Source organism: Erpetoichthys calabaricus, chromosome 5 (genome assembly GCF_900747795.2).
Source record: "Erpetoichthys calabaricus chromosome 5, fErpCal1.3, whole genome shotgun sequence".
Classification (NCBI taxonomy): domain Eukaryota; kingdom Metazoa; phylum Chordata; class Cladistia; order Polypteriformes; family Polypteridae; genus Erpetoichthys; species Erpetoichthys calabaricus.
This window is the reverse complement of record NC_041398.2, coordinates 143,179,006-143,204,820: the sequence shown is the minus strand read 5'-3', so window position 1 is coordinate 143,204,820 and position 25,815 is coordinate 143,179,006. Positions and strand designations below refer to the sequence as shown.

At 41.3% G+C, this 25,815-nt stretch overlaps 1 protein-coding gene across 1 annotated transcript in view; it reads right to left on the bottom strand.

Moving 5' to 3' along the window:
* si:ch211-197n1.2 (EF-hand calcium-binding domain-containing protein 6) overlaps window positions 1–25,284 on the bottom strand; it is a 116,905-nt gene extending 91,621 nt beyond the window's left edge. Inside the window, exons 1-2 of the mRNA XM_028802110.2 lie at window positions 24,680–25,284; window positions 10,032–10,141 (exon numbers count right to left, since the gene is read on the bottom strand). Of these exons, the coding sequence (XP_028657943.2) occupies window positions 10,032–10,141; window positions 24,680–25,013 (444 nt within the window). The 5' untranslated portion in view covers window positions 25,014–25,284. The remainder of the gene's footprint in view (window positions 1–10,031; window positions 10,142–24,679) is intronic.
* Between the last annotated feature and the right edge of the window lie 531 nt (window positions 25,285–25,815).

Below are 25,815 nucleotides of genomic sequence, written 5' to 3'. Positions count from 1 at the left end.
AATCTACATGAACAGTGACCAGCCAGAGATCAAGAATGTAAGAGAGCATGACTAACAACTGTGCCATTGTTTTTTACTGTTACAAAATCACCAAGAGTTGGGAATGATGATATTATGATGATTGTTAATGCATACAGACATACATACTGTACGTACCTACATACAATGAAGTGTTCTTAGGGCCTTTGGGGGAAGAATCCAAAGCCAGCAGTGCATAGACCAGTCCATCACTGGATTTGCAACAGTATCAGTAGGAGTGTGGATATGAACATTAACTCACAATAAATACTGCTGAAAAGGAGTACACAAAACTTTGATATATATTTCTCCTTTGCTATGATTTTAAATCAATAATTTATAATGTGTTTAGTATTATTTAATATTTTCCATATTTGCTACTCTTTCAGTATGTTCTGAAGTGCTGTTAACTTAAATCCATAAGATGGATGATTCAAATTGCTAAGATCTGACTAGCTGCCCAGTTGGACACTGAAACCAACCAATTGTCAGGGCTTCCCAGTGTGAGACAAATCTCCGCAGACATAAAATCTTCTTTGTGTGATGTCCTCACATACAGTGTACTGTATCTGTGTGTTTACTCCTTTGTGAGACAGTAATGGATCCCTTTGACAGCCCTCACGCGTCCTTCTGTCTTAGTTTGATATAGAAGTGACAGCATCATATAAATCTCTTTTCAGTGCTGGCTTATAGAATTCAAGATGGGCTTCCTTAGCAGACACCTGCAGCACAGTACGAGGCTGCCCTGAAATGAACTGGTATTGAATACATGTGCTAATCCAGGCTAAGACATTTGGCTCTGGACAAAGCCCTGTAAAACATGATTAACTGATACAACTCTTTTGTATAAGAATTGCTAATGTTTCTTATCATAAATGAACTAGTTCATAAGAAGAAAGACATTTTAAACAATAACACAATTGCAAGGAAAGCCAGCTTTTTTAAATATTTACTTTACATTTGTTTATTTTATCACAAGTGACTTAACAATCACAAATTAAGAGTGTCAGGTTAAGGGATTTGTTTGCATAATGAGACAAGAGTTGTGGACTGAACTCAGAGTCTTTTGTTTCACAGTCCTACAATGTAATCACTAAGTAGTTCAGCTTTCTGATCCTCTGCCAGTTTCATATCATGCCATTACCAGTCACTAGGGACAAGAAAAGGTACACTACCATATTAAAATTAAAAGAAAGACCTCACTATGCTATAGAATACAACCACAGAATGAAACATCAAGACTGGAAGACACAGGAAAGAGCAGGGGAAGGACGTGCAAGAATGACAAAGGGGTGAACAGCAAGGATGATAGGTGGGCATTTTAAAATTTGTTTAGGTTACAGCAATCTATAAATTGTAATTCTGTCAAAATACAAAAAATTGCAAACCTGATATCTCAAAGTAAACAAAATGCATGGTATAGGACAGTGCTGGCTGAAGCCTATTTGGAGCCCTAGGAGGGGTTGATGGGCATTTGCCCTCATTGTCCACAGAAGGTAGTCGGTGTTATTAGACTTTGATGATGTGTGTGTGTGTGTCTGCCCCCATCAGTGTCTGGAGCAAGTGCCCTTTCAATAGCACAAATGGCGCCCCTTTGTGCATTGTGACAGATAGGGGGCGCTGTCGTCCTCTTGAACCCTCAGATTAGACACCAGATAAAAGTCCAAATAATGATTTTATTATAATAATAATGTGCACAAAGCACATCCACTCCACTATACTTAAATAAATCACAATAATACTCAATACAATCACAATAATCAATAATCCTCCACAGTTCCCAGCAGCTCAGTCACCCTTCCTCCCAACTCAGCTCAGTTCGCTGGGGTTTTCCCAGAATCCTTTACAGTCCTTGACCCGAAAGTGTTTCTGTCCCTCAGTCTATGTGACTTTATAACACTTCTGGGTTGGGTAAAAACTCCTTTTCTTCAGCCCGGAAGTACTTCATTTCCTCTGTCGCTGTGACTAGGACGTACTTCCGGGTTATAGGGAAAATACAAGTCCTTGAGCCTCCCTGCCGCGTCCTTTGGCGGCCCCCATGATATCCAGCAGTGCTGTGAATAAAGACTCCAATGCCCATGATGTCCTGCTGGCATTCGGGGCACCTCCATATTGCAGGGAGGGCCCCATCTGGCGGCTTGGGGGTATTGGCCAGGAAAAACTGCTGGCCATATATCACAGCATATACCGCAGGCTTCAAGGAGCGTGTGCCCCTTACTGTATAGAGTATGCATACGTTTACTTTCATAAACATTGCCTACTCAATATCATCAGACTTTGACGACATTCCTCTTTGGTGTCTGGAGAATGCATGCCTTTGTGTACATACCTTGAACATTATCATTATATTTTTACTGGGGGGGAAGCCCCCCTGGCGCCTTCACCGCCCAACCCCCAGTTGCAGCCAGAATATTAGTAAAATCTGTAAATGTACAAAAGAAAAATGATTTTTTATAAGGGGTTCGCTCGTCAACCCCCCCTAGCCTGCGCTACGCACCAGCCACTTTGCGTCTCTGCCGCTCACGTTGTGAAGGGGGGTGCTGAACGCATGCCAAGGAGACGTGGTTGCTCCTCCAAAAAACCTTCGTAAACGGTGATATAATGGGAAACAAGTACAGTTTTTTTTTACCTCCTCTTTGCCTGATCAGCTGCTGGCTTGCTGCTGCTGCCGTGCCAAGTGATCTGCGTTTCGCACAGCGCTTCGAACATTTAAAAGCCTGTACAACAGCTGTCCTACTCTTTGTCTTTTATTTCTGGCTCCGGGCGTGGCTAAATGTCTTGGCACAAAGTCTTGGCTCGCTGGACGTGAGTTCTTGATATTTTTTAGTTTATAATTTAAAAACAGAATAGAATCTGAAAATCTAACAACATCACATTAAAGTTCGATAAATACGGAGAAGAATGATACCAAACATATATATGTAGGTTTTAAAATAAGCCCGATTTAAAGTGTGACAAAAAACATGACACAAAAAGGTCACATAAAATTGTTGCACAAAATCGTTGCACTTTTAGGTTTAGGATTTTATATTTAGAGAGTAGATGACCCAGAGGGACATCCCTCTTTGTGTCCAAAGCACACACCTTAACATTCATAAATGGCGCCTCTAATGGGTTGACCGGCTCTAGTATAAGAAACATGTTAAATGGACTCTTTATAAAATTAAGCATGAGGTGGAACTACATGGTTGGTTCCTATTAACGTCACCTCTTTTTAACTCAATGAGCCCTCTTCTACTTGTCTGTGTTTCCTGTCCCCCTCTTCTATTCCCAATCACCACTCTGTGGTATCAATTTCTGGTTCTAGGTTAGTTCTTTTTATTTTTTACTCTTATTTGTAGCTAGTTATTTTACTTTTTGAAGTTCTTATTTATTTATTTATTTTTTTTGTTTGAGTGTTACGTGTTACTGGTCTCCTTGCACATTACAGCCATTGCTGGGGACACAATCATTGTTGACAGGCATGTGTGTACATGTGCTGGCTTGTGACATTATGGCAGCCCTTGTGTTTACATGTGAGCTGCACACAAGGAGTTTATTTGATCTTTATCTGGAGAGAAGAATAAATACATTTCAAGCAGATTTTTATAGAGCTTGCACTAAGTAAAAAAATGTACTGGATATCGCCTTTGAGATGTCCAATGACATCTATAATGGTTTCATTTTAGATAAATAATTATTCCTACTATTATCCTCATCTCTGCCTAAATTCTGAATGTGAGTTTAATCAAAATTCCTAATATTAATCTCTGTTCATGACAAATATTCACTTCATTGTGTTAGATTACTTTAAGCATAGCATGGTTGTGCACAGCTGCCTCACAGATCCAGCGCCCTGGAACAGATTCTGTGCCAAGTCATTCCTTGTGTAGGGTCTGAATGTTCTCTCTGTGCCCATTTCAGTTTATCTCCAATATACCCAGAAATGTTTGGGATAGGTTAATTGGTAATGCTTGGACACTATCATGGACTGGTGCTCTGTCCAGGACTGTACAGGAATGATGCCCAGATAGATTCCAGCTCTCCACTGGATTAAATGCATTTGAATATGTTATAGTTTGAATATTGCTTAGGAAAACATCAATGAAGGCCAACATGTCACAGCCTCATCAAATTAAATAAGAAGGAACCTGATGGTATGAATTCCTGTCAAATTCAGCATTTCTGGACAAACAGGACAACAATTAAATGTTTGCACCAAACACTACAAAATTTTTAAATATTACAATTGTTTATATGCATTTTAAAAGGCTGTTTGGTTATTAACAATGATCAGCAAAAACATAAGTGTGAAATGGAATTTGCCTTGAAACTCTGAGTTTGCCTTGCACAATAACAAAGCACTGTATATCAAGTCCAATAAAAAAAAAGGTTAGCAAAGTGGTCTTTCACCCCATGTGAAATCTGCTCCATTTGGCACATATATTTCCCTGTCACCTGCATCCTTTATCTTTATGTGCAAAAGCATGGAAAGTGAGGCCTGGCTGTAGAACACAAACCTGCAAGCATTTTGAAGGGCCTCTCAGATCTATTGGCCTGGGTATGTGGGAACAGCTTACAGATTTGGGAAAACTGAATACAAATGAGGGGGACTGGCATCATGAATGTATGCTAGTGCACCAGACAGGTGAGAGTGCATGGACCATAATAATTAAACTACTAATACATTTTATTTAAACTGTGTATGTTCAAGGTGCTAAGATTAGATGTCGCATAATGAAAACACCAGTTTTTAAATGTAGAATAACCCTTTGGTGAGCAATATTCCTTACATTTCACCACCCAAAAAAAAACTTTTGTGTTTTGCAGTTGTGAAATTGCATGCAAAATGAATTTAGGAGTAAGTGGGCAAAATTGTATGCAAATACAAATTCTTCTTTTTTGCTTATTACTAATTATTTCATCCCATAGAGCATTTATCTTTGTATGGTGATGGAAAACACCATAAAGACTTATTTAATAATAGTTTAAAGTCACCATAATAAACTATGAATAAACAATATATAAAATAATGAAGAATTTGGAGTGTAAATATTAGTGTCTTTTATTTAAGGAAATTTTTTTTTACAATTTTAAGGTAAAATACAAAAAAAATTCTGTTGTTTTTTTCCCTTGTACTCTCTCTACCCTGATATATTAAATCATGCTTACTTATAGTATTGCATTAATTATTAATACATTCATTATTTCTTTAATCATAGGATAGCAAAATGGGCGTAGCTGCACGAACTAAGGTACACGATACAACATGTACTTGTTATCATTAACAGTATACTGTATATAGTAAATTAACATCCGGCGCCGCCGAGAGTGGCAGCCTTTTCAGCAGCTCCGTGTATGACTGTATGTGTATGTGCATTTTTCTACTTTTATTTTTCTATTTTTATTTATTGATCACTCCTACCACTTTATTTTATGTGGATTTGTTCCCTGGACACACTTACTTTTACAACGTGGGCATGGATTTTTACACGCCGAGACTCGCCTATTCAAGTACTCAACTTCGAGCGCTGAGAACAAATGCCAGTGCCGCCGTGGTTCCCTATTTACCTGACGAGGTAAGAAGGCGGTATCGTGGCAGCAGAGCGGGCACTAAGCTAAAAATGAAGCGGCTTGCGAGAAAGTGGCGTTTTAAGCCTTCGGTGCCTTCTGTGATTCTGGGGAATGTGAACTCAATCTCAAATAAGATCGACGAACTGGCTGCGCTGGTGAAAAATGTCAGAACCTACAGAGAATGCAGTTTGTTGTGCTTTTGCGAAACATGGCTAACTAACACCATCCCAGATGCTAATGTGGAGCTACCCGGGTTTAGCACAGTTAGAGCGGACAGAGACGCAAGTACCTGTGGGAAGCACAAAGGAGGAGGACTCACTCTCTATGTTAATACACGGTGGTGTAACTCTGGACATGTTAAAGTCAAAATCTCCACTTGCTGCAGGGACATCGAACTGTTGGCCGTAAGTCTGCGTCCCTATTACTTGCCCAGAGAGTTTGGACACGTCATTTTTGTTATTGTATACATTCCTCCTCGGGCGGACGTGGAGACAGCGAGTGACATCATCCATTCTGCTGTTGCTAAGTTACAAACGCAGCACCCTGAGGCACTTGTGCTAATCGCTGGAGACTTTAACCATGTGACGCTGGACAAAACATTACCTGCCTTCTCTCAGTATGTGGACTGTAACACCCGGGGAAATAAGACTATTGATTTACTGTATGCAAACGTTAAAGACGCATACAGCGCCACCCCGCTGCCTGCGCTTGGGAAAGGAGATCATAACCTGGTTCTGCTTCAGCCTCACTACAAACCAAAAGTGAGAGTCCTACCTGTAACCACACGATCATTCAGGAAGTGGACCCCGGAGGCTGAGAATGCTCTGAGACAATGTTTTGGAACTACAGACTGGGATATCCTGCAGGGATCACATAGTGAGAACATTGAGGAGGTTGTTGACTGCACTACTGACTACATCAACTTCTGTATGGACACTGTAGTTCCAGTAAGAACTGTACGCTGCTATGCTAACAACAAGCCATGGATTACAAGTGACATCAAGGGCCTTTTGAACCAGAAAAAAGGGCTTTTAAGGACGGTGATCAGCATGAGCTTAAGCGCGTGCAGAAGGAACTCCGAGTCCAGCTCAGGGCGGCAAAGGAGCAGTACAGGAGAAAGCTGGAGCAGAAGTTGCAGAACAACAGCATGAAGGAAGTGTGGGATGGGATGAAGATCATCACTGGCTGCAGCTCGAAGCGGGGTGCCACCATCGAGAGAGACGTGAAGAGAGCAAACCAAATGAACAACTTCTTTAACAGGTTTGACCACCCTAACCCACTCTCACTCTCACCTCGGAGTACTGCACTCTCTACACATCCTTCTGCTGATACCAGCATAGGAGAGACACCCCACCCACAATTACAGCAGCGCAAGTGAGCAGAGAGCTGAGGAAACTTCATGCCAGCAAAGCAGCAGGTCCAGATGGAGTATCGCCACGACTGCTGAAGGTCTGTGCATCAGAGCTGGGGGGTCCTCTACAGCGCATCTTCAACCTGAGCCTGGAACAGGGGAGAGTCCCGAGGCTTTGGAAAACATCTTGCATCACCCCAGTCCCAAAGGTATCACGTCCTGGTGAGCTGAATGACTTCCGGCCTGTCGCTCTAAAATCACATGTGATGAAGACCATGGAGCAGCTGCTGCTTCACCACCTGAGGCCACAGGTCCAACACACCCTCGACCCGCTGCAGTTCGCATACCAGGAGAAGGTGGGAGCGGAGGATGCCATCATCTATATGCTACACCGATCCCTCTCCCACTTGGACAGAGGCAGTGGCGCTGTAAGAATTATGTTTCTAGACTTCTCTAGCGCCTTCAACACCATCCAACCTCTGCTCCTTAGGGACAAGCTGACAGAGATGGGAGTAGATTCATACCTGGTGGCATGGATCGTGGACTATCTTACAAACAGACCTCAGTATGTGCGTCTCGGGAATTGCAGATCTGACATTGTGGTCAGCAACACAGGAGCGCCGCAGGGGACTGTACTTTCTCCGGTCCTGTTCAGCCTATATACATCGGACTTCCAATATAACTCGGAGTCCTGCCACGTGCAAAAGTTTGCTGACGACACTGCTATCGTGGGCTGCATCAGGAGTGGGCAGGAGGAGGAGTATAGAAACCTCATCAAGGACTTTGTTAAATGGTGCGACTTAAACCACCTACACCTGAACACCAGCAAAACCAAGGAACTGGTGGTGGATTTTAGGAGACCCAGGCCCCTCATAGACCCCGTGATCATCAGAGGTGACTGTGTGCAGAGGGTACAGACCTATAAATACCTGGGAGTGCAGCTGGACGATAAATTGGACTGGACTGCCAATACTGATTCTCTGTGCAAGAAAGGACAGAGCCGCCTGTACTTCCTTAGAAGACTGGCATCCTTCAACATCTGCAGTAAGATGCTGCAGATGTTCTATCAGATGGTTGTGGCGAGTGCCCTCTTCTACGCAGTGGTGTGCTGGGGAGGCAGCATTAAGAAGAAGGATGCCTCACGCCTGGACAAACTGGTGAGGAAGGCAGGCTCTATTGTTGGCATAGAGCTGGACAGTTTGACATCCATAGCAGAGCAACGGGCACTCAGCAGGCTCCTATCAATTATGGAGAATCCACTGCATCCACTAAACAGTGTCATCTCCAGACAGAGGAGCAGCTTCAGCGACAGACTGCTGTCACTGTCCTGCTCCACTGACAGACTGAGAAGATCATTCCTCCCCCAAACTATGCGACTCTTCAATTCCACCAAGGGGGGTAAAAGTTGAACATTATTCAAGTTATTGTCTGTTTTTTACCTGCATTTTTATTACTCTTTAATTTAATATTTTTTTGCTGCTGGAGTATGTGAATTTCCCCTTGGGATTAATAAAGTATCTATCTATCTATCTATCTATCTATCTATCTATCTATCTATCTATCTATCTATCTATCTATCTATCTATCTATCTATCTATCTATCTATCTATCTATCTATCTATCTATCTATCTATCTATCTATCTATCTATCTATCTATCTAGTGTCTGCTTTAAAAGTTCCTGTTTTTTGTTACATAGTAAAGACTTTCGACATGTTTAAATTATGAGACATTTGACTTTTTTTGACATAGCTAAATATCAGTCCACTGTGATAACTAGTAACAAACCAAAAATACCAATAGGAGGATTATTAGTTTCATTATTTATAAAATGAAGCCCTGTGATTGAAAGGCACTCCATACAAGACCCCTTCTTGTATCTGTGCCAAATAGTGTCTGGTGAGACTCTGGCTTCATGACCCTATAAGTTTATTAACCATATTAAAAAGTTCTTAGATGGATACATTAAAAGTGAAGTGACATAGTCTACTTTTGGTCTTGAAATCAAAGAAATATTCTTGCTGAATAGTGTCTATTATTAAATAAAATGCTAAGGTCCATGCGTGTATGTGCGTGTGTGCGTATGTGTGTGTGTGTGTGTGTGTGTGGGTGGGTGTCCAGTCCCTCAAGTAATCTGATTGGTCAGTTTGGCTTTGGTGATGCGAAGAAAAGAGGAATTGCGAGCGTGAGACACATGAGGAGGAGTAAAGGCGATGAAGCTTGGTGAAATTCACCTTCAAAGATGGGAGGCATAAAAACAGACAGGAGGCGAGCAGGGCACCTTGAAATGACAGATTCTGAGAGGCAGGCTTTATGGGAACACACGTCACAGAGGGACCACCAGACTATAGAGGTTCAGGCACATGGAGATACAGAGGAGAGGCGTTGAAGGTACACACAGGGAAAGAGATATTAAATATTTTTTAATTAATTCTATTACCTGTGTAACAAAACTAGTTGAAAATAATTTATAAGTATTAGTTATTACATTTTTTATTTTATGCATTAGCATTCTTCAATATATTTTATTTTACTCTGTTTAATAACACAATTCTATTGATATCATGGGCATTTTGCACATTTAATATAGCCTTCAAATGTGTTTACCTGAAATAAGATTTAAGTATTCTGCCCATGGCAGTGTGATACTTACTTATTTGCCTTTGACTGATTCATTATTTTATTCAAAAAAGGTTTCTCATAAATTTCTCCCATTTTTAATTTTGTTTTGTGTTAACTCACTGTTTTTACGTCCTTTATAAATGTACAGCTTAAGACAAAATACTCAAAATTCACAATATTGACATTAATGCAGTTGTTCATTCATTTCATTTAATTTTCAAACTCAATTATTCTGAAACCAGCATAAATGGTCTGTCCCTGAAGCATTGGGTACAAGGTAGAAAAATGGCAGAATGGGACACCATTCCTCTAATAAAACAGGATCAAAAGTCACTACTTCTAAATATTTCCACAATATAATTTGTGGTAATTTTCAAAATTCACCCAAAATGGAATGTCTGATGGGTTATACTTGGGTTGGATTCATTGTCCAAGAAAAAACAAAAACAAAATGGAATCAATAGTGTGTGTAAAAAAGTCTAACATACCTCATCCACCTCGAGTCTCATCTGCGTGCCTGGGCGGGAGACACTGCTGACGTTGCTACTGGCTTGACTCACTCTGCTTTCAGCACGGCTTCCTAAATCAGCACGCTGTCCTGCAGGATGAAGAGATTCAAGGGGCCTTAAATAGCAGCAGCAGCAAAAACAGAGGTTCTTTCTCTTTATCAGTGAAGGAATTGACAGTTGCCATTGTGACAGATAGACAGAGAACCAATTTCACATATTCTCAGAATGCAATGTTTTTTCAAGCAACACTTATAGAGGGATCCACAAAACCCAATAAAATACCATTAAGGAATAGTGTTCTTTCCATTGTACTGTAATGCACTAAACCAAACTGGAAAGATATGGAAACCAGAAAGTAAATGGAACCAACATCCTTGGCTCTAAACTACCATGCTGTCCTTGGTGAATATTTATTTTGAATAATTCTTCATAGCACAGACTCACTGCACTTGTGTTTCTCACTGTGAGAATTAAGGAATTATTAGAGGATTTTTTGGGGTTGCACTACAGATGGTTCAGGGTGTATCTAACAATCATTTTCTCATTTAATTTGAGGTAATTTATCTAACATTATAAAATTCAGTAATGTGAAATCAATAGTTATCTGTATAAGGTTAATAAAAAAACAAGCATTTGTACAGGAACGCTTAGGCAGGAAACCTCTTGGGCTGGTAATTCAGCCTGAAAACCACACCAGTCGCCCATTTACTTTAGGAGCTGCCGTGACATACAGCAGAGCTCAGACTTATGAGGAATTAGTGCACTATGGTGTTGGCAGCCATTTGTGTATCATGTGAGCAGCATGGCAACAAGATTACAGTGTGCTGACATAACATGGCCACATTACCTCTAAAAGAAAGCTGGCATCGCCAAGATGCCAAATGCCCTTAACTTAATAACCAGTTAACTGTGAACTTGATCAAATATTGATGGAATAAAAGATAGATAGATAGATAGATAGATAGATAGATAGATAGATAGATAGATAGATAGATAGATAGATAGATAGATAGATAGATAGATAGATAGATAGATAGTATTGACCCTGTGTTTGGATTCAGCGAGTTGGAAAATGGATGGATGGATGGATGGATTCAACTACTCCTGCTATAGAATAAAACATAGAGCATAACAGTAAAAATTTGCAAACTACTACATAAGTACAAAACCCCTGAATATACACACAATGATAACAATAATAACAATATAAAGAAATGTGAAGACGCATGATACAGGGCAAAAAAAGAACTCTGGCAGTGCCCTCCATGGTCTATTAAGCCAACAGCTAAAGATGCTCTAAAACAATGTGTCAATAAGTATTCAAGCCTGTAGTTTTGCCATCATTCTCTTTTGTGCAAGTTCCTCAAGAGTGTACAGAATCAGTCTGGGATTCCGCTTGTCTGACAGAACATTCTCAGCAGCTTTTCACACAATTAAAGACTTGAAACATTTCAGAGAGAAGAGCTTTCTCTGGCTATGTTTCCACAGCATATTTGTGATGTCCATATAATCTGCTACACCGCACAGATGGAATATGAAGTATTTATGAGATTGTAACAGCCTATATTTCTTTCCTCCTTGTGGTAAGCCAAACACGCACCACCAAATCTTTGTTCTTTGTAATGTTGGGTTGACAAAGTCCTTCACCACCTCTCTTTGCTCATGCCCATTGCTATTACTGATGCAGCCTATAATGTTAAGTACTAACACAACAGATGTGTGGGTATTTTATTTTTTTCAGCATCAGACACCCTCACCCAGGGTGACCTAACTGGGGATGATCAAAGCCCAGCCTGTGTCCAAGTAACATTACCAGTTGGCAGCTCACTTCTCCTGATACACAGCCATCCTGAGCACCTTCCAGCAGAGTCTGTGATGGTTATGATAGACCTTTGGTGTAGGTCTTAGATGCCCAATAGACTCTAGGCCTTGGAGAGAGAATGAACTGCAAACCCTCTGCAAGCTACTCTAGTCTAAAAAAAACACCACACATTCCATGCACTTCCGCAGCACTCAAACACCTGGTCTACATACATGCCTCTCTTCCTCACACTGGCCTCCTCCATCTAGTCTTCCCAAGGCACAGTCAGCTCAACCAAAACCACCTGCCTACGTGATCCCGACATCAGTACAATATCTGGCCCAGCTATTAATGAGGTAATGAGCAACAAGATATCTATCCATCCATCCATTTTCCAACCCGCTGAATCCAAACTCAGGGTCACGGGGGTCTGCTGGAGCCAATCCCAGCCAACACAGGGCACAAGGCAGGGAACCAATCCCGGGCAGGGTGCCAACCCACCATGGGACACATACAAACACACCCACACACCAAGCACACACTAGGGACAATTTAGAATCGCCAGTCCACCTAACCTGCATGTCTTTGGACTGTGGGAGGAAACCAGAGCGCCCGGAGGAAACCCACACAGACACGGGGAGAACATGCAAACTCCACGCAGGGAGGACCCGGGAAGCAAACCCAGGTCCCCTAACTGCGAGGCAGCAGCGCTACCACTGAACCACCCACAAGATATCTAATGGATGGATTTTTGGTAGAAGTATGTGGATCCTTTGTGTCCATCGTTAATCTATTCCAAACTAATAGAGCTATGGAATTGTGGTCTTAAACAATCCCTAATGTCATGATTCAGTTACTCTTTCTCTGTTGTGACTCTTCTAATTTTACATACATATATTTTTTTCTTATTGGAAAATATTTTTATTGGAGGATATGTAAAATATATGTTTAAGTACTTTGTCACCTGGTTATCATTTTCACATTGGTACAATATCTGGTCTGAGGGTAGTCTCATGCCTGGAAATGTGAGCTGCCTTTTTAGGTGCATCTTCACCTGCCAGTTTTTAACTGTCTCTAGCAACATGTTGATGGTGTTGGCTGCAGCCTTTCTCCTGTGCTAATGAAAATGATAGATTGTCTTGTTGGGTGTAGATGCTTGCTTTGTGTAAAGCCACTGTCAGTGGATTCAGGTCATGGCCCCAACAATAGCAGGCTTCACCCAGTGTTTTAGAAGTAATAGATCTAGTAATAGTGGTTGTGAATAGAATAGAATAGAATAGAATGCCTTTTATTATCACTATACACATGTACAATGAGATTAAAAGCAGCTCCTTCAGTGTAGACATATACTGTATGTAGAACACAACAAGTAAATAAACAAATGGTACAAATTACTAAGAAGTTGCAAAAAAGTTCTGTGATGCTATATACATATGGAAAGAATAATAACTATTGCACTATTGGGTTATTGCACATAATTTAAATATTGCACAATAATGATGGTCATGTGCAGTGAGTAGTGGATGTTGGACCCTGAGAATAATGATATTGTACAGTATACAGATATTGCACAGTTATTATCAGTACCATTTAGATATTGTATATTGCACAGTTGATGGATAGAAGGAAGTCCAGGGGTTGGGGGGTTAGACTGTGTAGTCAGTGCATGTGTGAGTTTAGAATGGTTATGGCTTTTGGGAAAAAACTGTTCCTGAGTCTGTTTGTCCTTGTTGTGATGCACCTGTAGCGCCTCCCTGAAGGCAACAGGTCAAACAGATCAGAGCCAGGGTGGGAGCTGTCCTTGATGATGTTTTTTGCTCTGCTGAGGCAGCGGGAGGTGTAAATGTCTATCAGGGAGGGGAGAGGGCAGCTCATGTTCTTCTGTGCTGCCTTTACTACTCTCTGAAGCCTCTCCCTGTCTGCCATGGTGCAGCTGCCGTACCATACTGTGATACAATTTGTCAGCAGGCTCTTGATGGACGAGCGGTAGATGGTCAGTAGCAGGTTGGAGTCCAGGTTAGGCTTTCTGAGGACCCTCAGGAAGTGTAACCGCTACTGAGCCTTCTTGATGACTGCTGTGATGTTGTCTGTCCGGGAGATGTCAGCAGAGATAAGGATGCTGAGAAACCGGAAGGTATGGACCCTCTCCACACACTCGCTGTTGATGTAAAGAGGGGCTAAGTCAGTGCTGTGCCTCCTGAAGTCGACAATGATACTCCTTGGTTTTCCTGGTGTTCAGAGCCAGATTGTTCTCTGAACACCAGGCTGCCAGCTTTAGGACCTCCTCTCTGTAAGCTGCCTTGTCTCCCTTTGAGATGAGTCCGACCACTGTGGTGTCGTCAGCAAACTTGACGATGAGGTTGTTGTTGTGGGCCGGACTGCAGTTGCGGGTGTAGAGACAGTACAGGTGGGGGCTCAGCACACAGCCTTGTGGGGTACCGGTGTTCAGTATGCGAATGGAGGAGTGGTGGGGGCCGAGTCTCACAGTCTGGAGCCGGTTGGTAAGAAAGTCTTTTATCCAGACACATGTGAGAGGGGGGAGGCCAAGAGTGACCAGTTTGGTGATGAAAATGTCAGGAATGATTGTATTAAATGCTGAGCTGCAATCCACAAACAGCATCCGGACGTAGCTCTGCTGCTGCTCTAGATGGCTCAGCACAGAGTGGAGAGCTACGGCGATGGCATCTTCTGTGGATCTGTTCACGCAATATCAAATTGGTAGGGATCGAAGTCTTGGGGGAGATAGTCCTTGATGTGCTGGAGAACCTGTCTCTCGAAGCACTTCATGATTACCGGAGTGAGGGCCACAGGGCAATAATCATTTAGGCTGGTGGTGGAAGACTTCTTCGGCACTGGAATGATTGTGGCTGATTTTAGGCAGGACAGAATGACTGCCTGGGTTAGGGAGAGGTTGAAGATTTTGGTGAAGATAAAGGTGATGTTGTCACATGTACAGAGTGTATTGAAATTTGTACTTGCATGTCCAACCAACATGGAACACGTTGCCACTTTCCAATGTTATTATAACCAAGAATGAAGCAAAATGCTATGTGTAACTTCACAGTATTAATTTAGAAAACAAGCCAGCAAACCTGAAGTATAAGTGAGACCTTTGCCATATCAACTGGATATTTTTCATATGCAATAAGTAAAACAATGGCTATTTAGTTAAATTTATGACATATAAATGAGACATTTTCCAAATAAACTGGATATTTGACAGACAGTATAAGTATATACAGCTGCTGAGGAGGTAATATAGACATTAATTATTTTTATTTGATTTTTTTGCAGAATCCAGTTCTAATATGATTGCATAATGGCATTCAGAGTGGGGCAAAATGGAATGCAGTAACATAATTCATCACCCAAGCTAGATTACTAATTGCTTGATATGGGAATGGACGTTTAACAATTATATGATGTGCTGTTTTACATGATATACTGTATTTTTTATTTCATTAATAAAAATTATGCATTTATATCTGGGGGGCATTTACCCTGTGGCCTGTGTGTGGATCCCAGTGCCTCAGTACATTGATGGGAACACTGTGCTGTAAAAATGAGATGTAAAACTGAGGTCCTGACTCACAGTGGTCATTAAAGATCCCTGGACCTCCTTTGTGAAGAGTAGGGTGTATCCTGATGTTCAGGCTAAACTGCCCTACATGGCCTGGTCATTCTGATCTCTAATAATCCCCTGTCTTTAAATGACTATCTTTCTCTCTCTCCCCTTAACCACTTAATAGCTAATGTGGCACAAATTGTCTGCCATCGCATCATTCAGGTATGTGCTGCAAATTGGTGGTGACTAAAGTTGATCTCCACTCTCAAGGTAAAGCACTTTGAGTAGTGAGGAAAGTGCTAAATAAACGTAAACAATTATTATTATTGTCTGTAGTAATAAAAACTTATTTTAACACACTTACATTAGCATAAATCTACTCTATATATACGAGTATATATAAAATCCTAAGCCTAAAATATATGTTTTTTGTCACGCTTTAAATCTGGTGTGGCACGCGGCAGTGGGTGGTACCCAGCCGGGATGCTCAGGAGGACAGGAGGAAGGCTCATGCCTCCTCCGGACCACAAGGGGGCGACCGCCCTGGTTATATTGGGGGCCACGGGTACAGGGCTTGGAAGCTCAACCCTGTAGGGGCCCGTGGTCACTGCCAGGGGGCGTCCCCATGCCTGGAGGACTTGGGACCCCAGCACTTCTGCCACACCAGGAAGTGCTAGGGGGAAGAAGAAAAAGAGACACCCGGAGTGCTTCCGGAGAGACAGCCGGCACTTCGCCACACAGGGGCGTGTCAGCGGAAGATTGCCAGGAACCACCTGGAGCACACCCGGGTAACTATAAAAGGGGCTGCCTCCCTTCAATCAAGGCTGGAGTCGGGTGGAAGAGGATGAGGTCTGAGAGTGAGAGAGATAGAGGACAGAAGGAGGCGGCCTGAAGGCATATTGTGGACAGAGGTCTGGACTATTGGGGTGATTGGTGCTGAGGCACTGGGTTGTGCATTTACTGGACATTATATATCGTGTAAATAAACGTGTGGTGGAGTTTAACATGGTGTCCGTCTGTCTGTGTCCGGGCTATTTCCCACACTGGCTTATTTTAAAACCTTCATATACAGTATATGTTTGGTATCATTCTTTTCAGAATTTATCACACTTTAATGTGATGATGTTAGATTTTCAGATTCTTATTCTGTTTTTAAATGTTTTTTTAAACTAAAAAATATCAAGAACTCACCTCCCGTGAGACAAAAATTTGTGTCAAAAGATTTAACCATAAAAGACATAGAGTAAGACGGCTGCTGTACAGGCTTTTAAATGTTTGAAGCGTCGTGCAAGATGTAGATCACACGGCACGGCAGCAGCACCAAGCCAGCAGCTGATCGAGCAAAGGGGAGGCAAAAACAAAATATTTGTTTCCCATTGTATCACCATTAAAGAGGGGGTTTCGGAGGAGTGAACGCATCTCCTTGGGGTGCGTTCAGTCCCCCTCTTCACAACGCGAGTGGCAGAGACGTGAAGTGGCTGGCAAGCAAAGCGAGCAGGGGGGTTGGCGAGCAAGGCAGAACCCCCTAATAATGCTATACAATATGTTGAGCTGAAGCAGTTAAGACAGTGGAAAAGAACTTGACACCCCATGAGCAGCTACACTAGCACAGGCTCCAGATGAAGAAAAGATAAGTGATACATTTTCCCCAGCCCTGGACCACATCTAGAACAATGATTGGTAGAAAGTTTGAGAACATCGGTCATGCCAAGCCAAGGTTACTCCAGAGGCACATGGACAGAGCATGAGTTAAGAGTTTCCACCTAAACTACAAATCCCTTTGGTACAAGAGGAACAGTAAGGAAGAACAAAGCCTGGCTTAAATATTGGTGTCCGAGAGAAATTGCTTGTGTCTGCTCTTCCATCATCATTCATCCAGAGTACCAAACTGAATCAAAGACCTATCAGCTAGAAGCACAACACAGGAATGTAAGAGCCACCTAATATCAAAGCATATCAAAACACACAACATTTTAGTGAGAATAGCTGCCATCTAATTTGCTTTGCTTCTGCTTTTGGTACATTAAGAACTATAGTTTAAAGAACGTTATTCTACAGTGAGTTAATAAACTTTTGAAACAGCTTCTCTGCTTCGAGTTGAGCTCTTTCTAATAAAACATTTAGAGTCTAGAAATAAGAGGAGGGAGGAAGTTTATGACCACATATGCAGTCCACCCGAGTTCATCCTGGAGGTGACCACTTGTGGAGCTGTAGACTTCAGCTGCATCTCTGTGACAAGCCAGTAAGTGTGACTTAATAGAGAAGGAGTCACAGGTTTGGAATATTCAGGTCTACGTGGAAGGTCCCTGAGGAGAGGATAGGCTCACCTTTGAATTTTGCAACTGTCAATCTATAGGACAGTTATTTCAGAAGCCCAGCATCGCTGCAGATGAAACACTTCATGATTCTGAAAACAGTTCATTTGCTGATAATTGGTGGAAACTGTTCCTTATGTCAGAAACAATGCTTAATGTCATGATTCAGTTACTATTTCTCTGTTGTGATTCTGCTAATTTTACATACATACATTTTTTCTTATTGGAAAATATATTTATTTGAGGATATTTTCACATGACCTGGGGACCTGGGTTCGATTCCCGGGTCCTCCCTGCGTGGAGTTTGCATGTTCTCCCCGTGTCTGCATCGGTTTCCTCCGGGCGCTCCAGTTTCCTCCCACACTCCAAAGACATGCAGGTTAGGTGGATTGGCGATTCTAAATTGGCCCTAGTGTGTGCTTGGTGTGTGGGTGTGTTTGTGTGTGTCCTGCGATGGGTTGGCACCCTGCCCGGGATTGGTTCCTGCCTTGTGCCCTGTGTTGGCTGGGATTGGCTCCAGCAGACCCCCGTGGCCCTGTTTGGATTCAGCGGGTTGGAAAATGGATGGATGGATGGATATTTTCACATGTTGTAGTGCAAATGGCTTTCTAGGGCTTTTCAAAAATTATGCACGTTTGATACCCTGTAAATATTGTACACACTGAGATCATGTGATCTTTTGTATTATTCTATATGGGTTTGAACCACTTCTGTTAATCATCACACTGGGGACTTAAAACACATTAGGACATTTCTTCTGCTAATTAAGCATACTGGACTTTCTTCAATGTGTGCTGTGTAACTCACTAATATCAATCTTCACACTTTTTTTCTATTTATTTCTCCGATCCTCTGAGCTACAGAAATGGTAGGCTGATAGTGAACAGACATGACAGAGCTGAAAAATGTATTTGGCCAAAGTAGTCAAGCCGAAGAGGGCAGTTATTCATTAATTAAATCCAACGTTCAATATGATCACATTAAAAGCAGGCGCCATCATATAGCACTACACAACACCAGCAAGTTTACAGAACAGAACATTAAAGAAATGGAAATGGACAACAAGAAGGAAATGAAAATTAAATTTGGGTCCAGATATGGTTGCTCATTTATTTAGGCTTGCCAACAAGACACACTTTATATAGGACTTGACTGGATTTTCAACTAATCCAGAAAGGATTGTCACCTTGGAATCATTGTTAATGGAACTCCTTGAGGCTCTGCTTTAAAAGTGCATTGATTAACTCCAAATTTCACATTAATTGTGAATCTGAAAACCACTACTATCACTGCCAGGACTCCCTCTAATCGCCCTAGGTATTGCCACAATCCTGGACCCCAGCATCAGCTTAATGCAACAGGAAATCCCCAGCAGCCCCCACAACACTACACTTACCTGTCCAATGTAAAGGGCAGCAGGGGGTCATATGTTAGTTAATGAGTTTCACTGCTACCATGTAATGATTTGGGGGACACCAGAGCTAAACTACCTACATTTATAGTGCAGAAATAGTTAACTCCCAGATGTTTTATATTGGGGCATTGCATTTACTACTGATGGTGACTTTGTGTCACTGGCAATGTTACCACTGCAGCTACACTTGCTACCAGGGCATCATTCAGGTCCAACACTTGTTTTGCATTAATGCATTATCAGGAGATCCATGCAGCTGCAGACTCAATGAGGTCTACCATCACATCCATCAACAACGATTGAACAATAGCTCTTCTATAATTAAGGGGAAGGGGTTGCTGCAAGCAACATACCCTTATAATTTTAATTAAGTAACCACAATGCAGGAAAAAATTTCCTTCAGCAGAGTCTAAAAGTCCATTCAGTTTCTGACCTGTGTTTTCAGTGTTTATTATGATATTAGTTAAGCACCACAAGGGTAACAAGAGTACCATACGAAATACAGAGTGTCACACTTGCGTGTCTGGAAACCATCTTCCTGGCCCTAATGAGGTAAGCAATACCACTCCGGAATGACAGAGGGCGCTGACACGAACCTTATGTTGTCCTTCCTCCTGCACAGCCAAAAAATAATGTCCAAACGTTCTCTGTGCATGAAACTCCACCCCTCCCAGTCCTCAGAATATAGGAGGGTGGCATCAGATGTCAAACTAACGATTCCAGATGGTTGAGCTCCTACTGTGAAATGCCACTGTCAGAGAAACTAACAATTTAACTTTTTGGGGTTTTTTTTTGAGCTGTTTGCGGCTGTCTTTTCAGTTATTATTAAACAGGGCTACCATGGTGGTACCCCAACCTTTCTTGACTTCCCCAACCTTTCCTGGCTTTTCAGAGTTATCTGTCTGCACGAACCCTTCCTACAAAAATCATGGGAAGCTTTCAAAGAAACCTAATTAATATAGATTTTTTTTTCTCCCATAATTGTTAAAGAAAAATAAAAAGCTTCCTACACTGCCACCTGGACCTCTTTTGTATAAAGGCCTTCAAAAAGACATTGGTTTCAGAAAACTATACGTTCGAGTTTTTAAATCTTCTTTTATCGGCTGCTCCCGTTAGGGGTCACCACAGCGGATCATCTTCTTCTATATCTTTCTGTCTTCTGTATCTTGTTCTGTTACACCCATCACCTGCATGTCCTCTCTCACCACATCCATAAACCTTTGCTTAGGCCTTCCTCTTTTCCTCTTCCCTGGCAGCTCTATCCTTAGCATCCTTCTCCCAATATACCCAGCATCTCTCCTCTGCACATGTCCAAACCAACGCAATCTCGCCTCTCTGACTTTGTCTCCCATCCGTCCAATTTCAGCTGACACTCTAATGTACTCATTCCTAATCCTATCCATCCTCGTCACCCCCAGTGCAAATCTTAGCATCTTTAACTCTGCTACCTCCAGCTCTGTCTCTGTTTCCTGGTCAGTTGATATTTCAGAAGATTAGATTATGGTCAAAGAGTAAAGGACAGCATGCATGAATTTGTTAATAAAATTAAAATACCAAAAAATATATATATATTTTTTCTCATAAGCATGACTTTGGTAATTCTGTTGCCTTTGGTTAAGGGTAGGGATGTTATTTGTAACTGCATAATCTATTCTATAAAATTACCAGAATAATATATTCTATATATTCCGGGATATTGATTACTATAATATGAATTGTTAATGGGCTGTCAAAAAAGACAACTTCTGTTTTTAACATGGCCTCTGGTTTTTAGTGGTTTTTGACAGGTAACTATTATCCAGTTCAATTAAGTTCATTGCCATTATGTGTTTACACTTCTATGGACTGTATTGGTGGATGACTGCCCTTACAAGGATCAGTACAATACTTGCACACCAGAAATGTCAATAAATAGTAACAATACATTTAAAATTACTCTGAAAATGGAGCCTGTGGTAACTGCAACCATGCTTGGATGTTACATTATTTCCCAACCGGAATGAGTTCTTTGTAATTTTTGGACGTTCTTTGCATGTTCCTGTAAATGTCCTGCTGTATATTCAGTTATGTTCTACAATCTACACAAAGGTGCAGTGATGCTGATTGGAAAATTCAAAATGGTGCAGAGTGGGTGTCTTAAGGACAGAGCCCTGGGATGGTTGATGTTTGATCCTGCCTTACACCTTTTACTGCTGGACTAGGCACAAGCACTCAACAACATTGTACTGGATAAATGAAATTAGAAGGTACACCCTTAATAATTCTTTGCATCTATAAAGTGCTTTTCTCACTATTCAAAGCTCTCAGCAATTGCAGGTTAAGGGCCTTGCTCAAGGGCCCAACAGAGCAGAGTTCCTATTGCCATTTATTGGATTTGAACCAGCAACCTTCCAAATACCAGTGCAGATCCCTAGCCTCAGAGCCACCACTCCGCCCTTAAAAGTAAAGGCACCTGAGTGGTTCTTCAGAGCAATGTCATAGGGGGGCCATTTTGGGTTCTTAAAGACCCATCCACATGAAGGTTACAGAAAGAACCTTTATTTATTTAAATCTGTAACTGGCTCCATACAGTAAATAACCATTAAGAGACGGTAACAGATTTGTGAGATACCAGTGGGCCATGATTTCAACAGGACTCTTGCTTCATACAATAAAACAAAAAGGTTTTCTTAATGTGTTACTATCCTGCCAGGCAGCTGAACAGACATGAAAGATTTCAGGGTTTTTTTCTACATATTAGAAAGTTTTTCAAAACCCAAAGAACCATCTTCATAAACAAATATCCCTTACCAGAAGGAAATGGTGCTTGGTTAAGCCATAGTTCTACGAGGAACCATGCAACCCAGTAATTGAACCATAAAATTCCATTCAAGAACCGTGGTGGGCACATTGTTTATTCTGATATGGTGAAGTAAAGGACTGATGATCTGCTTCTTATCACGGATAGATTGTGGGTTATTGGTTACTGACATACGCCATTAGGAATCTTGGAATTTAAGAGGTCTGTTATCATAGGTTTAATACCGATGGCAATATACATACAATTTCAGGGCAAGTAAAATTTCACAGAAATGTTAAAGAAAGCACTGTCATCTAGGTTATTACTCTTTGATTTGTGAAAGAAAATTAGATATGAACGGGTTAAATAATAATCCAAACTCTGCTGCCTTTAACTTTTTGAAAATGCTGAATATTTTAAGAAAAACACGCTTATGTAAAGACAGAAAACTCTGGAAATTCCTTGATCTGTGTTAATGGATCTAAATTACAATAATCCGAATTTAAAAAAAAAAATCAGCTAGAAAAGCCCGACCGTTGCTGCCACTGATTAAATATCTAATAGAACGCCTTCGTCTCTGGCATTTGAATATAACGCTTAGCAGTAACTTAGCGAACAAGCACACATCGAAAGCCGAAAACAAACCGGTCCGGTGAAACGGAGGCATTTGTGAAGACTTAAAAAGGTTTGGGAAATCGAGGATGTTCATGCGCTGTTTGTGGTGCTGAAACGTGTTATATAAAGATTTTTTAAGATAGCTCGTTAGTCATTGCCAAATATCTACCCTTAGTTTGTTTTCTTTCCTGTTTTAACCTGGCAACTGCATTTGAGCTATCGCTTCATTTACAAAAGAATTGCCGGTGCACCGCTTTATCGCTTTCAAAACTGTAAATATGAATTCGATTATTATTATCTGGCAGCGGCATTCTGATTAAATTAAAAAGTACACCTAAATCTTACCAAAGGGAGTACAAATAAAAATGTAATTTAAAGAAATAGTTTGTAAATTATTTTGGCTGACTTGGCATACCTCGTGGACGAGGAAAGACTTGCTTTTAAAGCTCATCAACCAAAGGTAAACATCAGTCTATGCACTGTTTTCTTCCATCACATCCTCCCATTCATTTATTAGATTTTAAAGTCGCGCGAGACCAGAGTGCATTCCGATGACTCTACGCTCCCAAAAGTGCCACACAGGTTCTTCTGAGCGGTGCTACTGGAGAACCATTTTTGTCCCCAAAACGAACCACATGTATAAAGGTTCCAGAAAGAACTTATATTTATTTAAATCTGTAACATGTTCAAAAAATGACCATGAACTGATGATTACAGATTTGTGATACAAATTCTAGGTTGCCTCTACGTTAAACATTACTGTTTTGGGAACATATTTCGAATTTTGTCCAAGCCCAAAGAACCAATTTCATATATGCAAAGAATCCTTCCCAGAATTAAATGGTTCTTAGTCAAGCAACGGTTTTATGGGGAACCACATAACCCAGTAAAGTGCCATCAATGAACGCGTATTTTTAAGAGTAATGTTAAGATAAAAATTGGTTATAGTGAGACTGCGGTGATTCAATCCGTAGCCAAGTACGCTAACAACACGTTTATATTCAGTTATACAAATAATCTGAGGTACCAAGAGAAAACCCACCAGACACATGGAGAATAACACCATATTGCCAGAGTTTGAAAAGAAAGCACAAATGGGAAAGTGTAGACTATACCTATGAGAAAAGCACCACGCACGATATGTAACAAAGATGGTTACTGTATAATTTCGTCAGCTTTTAAGCGCAAAATGATTGCGTTTACGTTTGCATCTGTAGGCCTTGCTATGTACAATCGTCCTGTCGAACGCGGTGTCCTGCCTTGCACACAGTGCTGTCACAGTAGGCTCCACCCCAGCCCCATTGCATGCGCACACGCACACACACCACATAAAAAACGCTTACCGGCCGCCTCTAAATTTGGTTCGTCTCAGAATGCGTGCATTTGGGATGGACTGTCGTCCCGCCTATAGGCACTGTTTGCACAATTTTCCTTTCGCCGTAGACGTTCAGGTAGGCTCTGCAGCCAAGAGATTCTTTAGTGGCCTTGCTTTTCTCCTAAAACTACTACACTCTTAAAAATAAAGGTGCGAGAGCGGTTCAACAGAGCAATGCAATAGGGGAACCACAAAAGAATCGTCCACATGAAGGTTACGGTGAGATGCTTTAGTATTTTAGACCATGAATTGGTAATAGCAGATTTATAAAATATCACGGGTTCTTGACTTTAAAAGAACTATTGCTATATACAAAGACAAAGGCTAAGTTCACGTTTACTTGATCTGCTGTATCCTGCTTTGCCGCTATACCATACATTAAACATTTCTTATTGTTTCACATATTAGAAACCTTTACAAAGCCCAACGAACCAACTTAATATAAAAAGAGCACTTTATAGAATGAAACGGTTGTTTATCTGTGTGAAGAACCACACAACCAAGTGAAGTGCCATTTTACAACTTTGTTTAAGAGTCTAGATGGGTGAAGACAGTAAATGAGATCAGTAAAGAAAATACGTTTGTGGGACAACAATGTAGAATTTTAATTAAAATAGTTTCAGATTTATGGGCGTTGCAACATTTCATAGATAGATAGATAGATAGATAGATAGATAGATAGATAGATAGATAGATAGATAGATAGATAGATAGATAGATTAGAATGGATAGAATGAATAGAATTCTATTTCACTTATCCTACCGAATATAGGAAGCCTAGTTTTACTGGAGTCGACGGCCGGTGTTACTTCTACTCCAGGGGGAATGTGATGAGGTGGTGGGGTGGTCGGGACTCCCCTCTCTGGTTCCGGCAGCGACTTGTAGTTCCTGGAGGTCTGTTGCCTGCTTGAATGGCCCAGTTTCTCCTCGTGGGCCAGCGGTCTCCCGTGCTGGTTCTCCTCATCTAAAGGTTTCCCGAAGCTGTCTCTGGAGAAGCCTCTCAGGGAGATGGTCCCAGGATCCCCGAGTCTTGACAGTGGGTGTTGAATAACTGGCAGTCGGCCAGATGCGACTGGTGACATCCCAGCGGTAGACATATCAAAGACACTGCGAGTTTAGTAGATGTTGAGAAGTTTTTATTTTAAGTTTTTAATCCAGTAGAATTTAACTGAAAACGTTCTTTTTAATCCTATAGTTGTCACTCATTCAGAAGTCTTTCCCATATAAACTATTGTGAATGTCAACGCTCAGATTTTGCCACCTTTTACTAAATATTTAACAGTGTCGCCGATGTCCGAGGAATTTTCCTGCTCCTGGCCGCGGTCACTGCCTGTGCAGCCTCGTGTTGACAAGTTCCACTTCTGCTCTATACGAGCCGTTGCCAGGGACAACTGCATACGCTTCGTCCCTTTGAATGCAGCTCCGCTATTACAAGTCTTTCAAGAATGGGGACACTGATGCCGGCCAGCAAACTCCGCCACTGACTGAAAACTACTGGACTTGCGGAGCGCACTAGACAGGAAGACAGACAGCACAAAACAGATAGATAGATAGATAGATAGATAGATAGATAGATAGATAGATAGATAGATAGATAGATAGATAGATAGATAGATAGATAGATAGATAGATAGATAGAGGTGTTTTGTCCTGAAAGCTACACGCTGATGATGGTTGAATTGGACCCCGCTGTCTATGTAAAGCGTTTTGAGTAGGTTAGAAAAACGCTATATAAATGCAATTAACGAGTTATTGTCTGTACGTGCATGATCCCATCTATCTATCTATCTATCTATCTATCTATCTATCTATCTATCTATCTATCTATCTATCTATCTATCTATCTATCTATCTATCTATCTATCTATCTATCTCCCCTTGTGTGTGTACGTAAATATA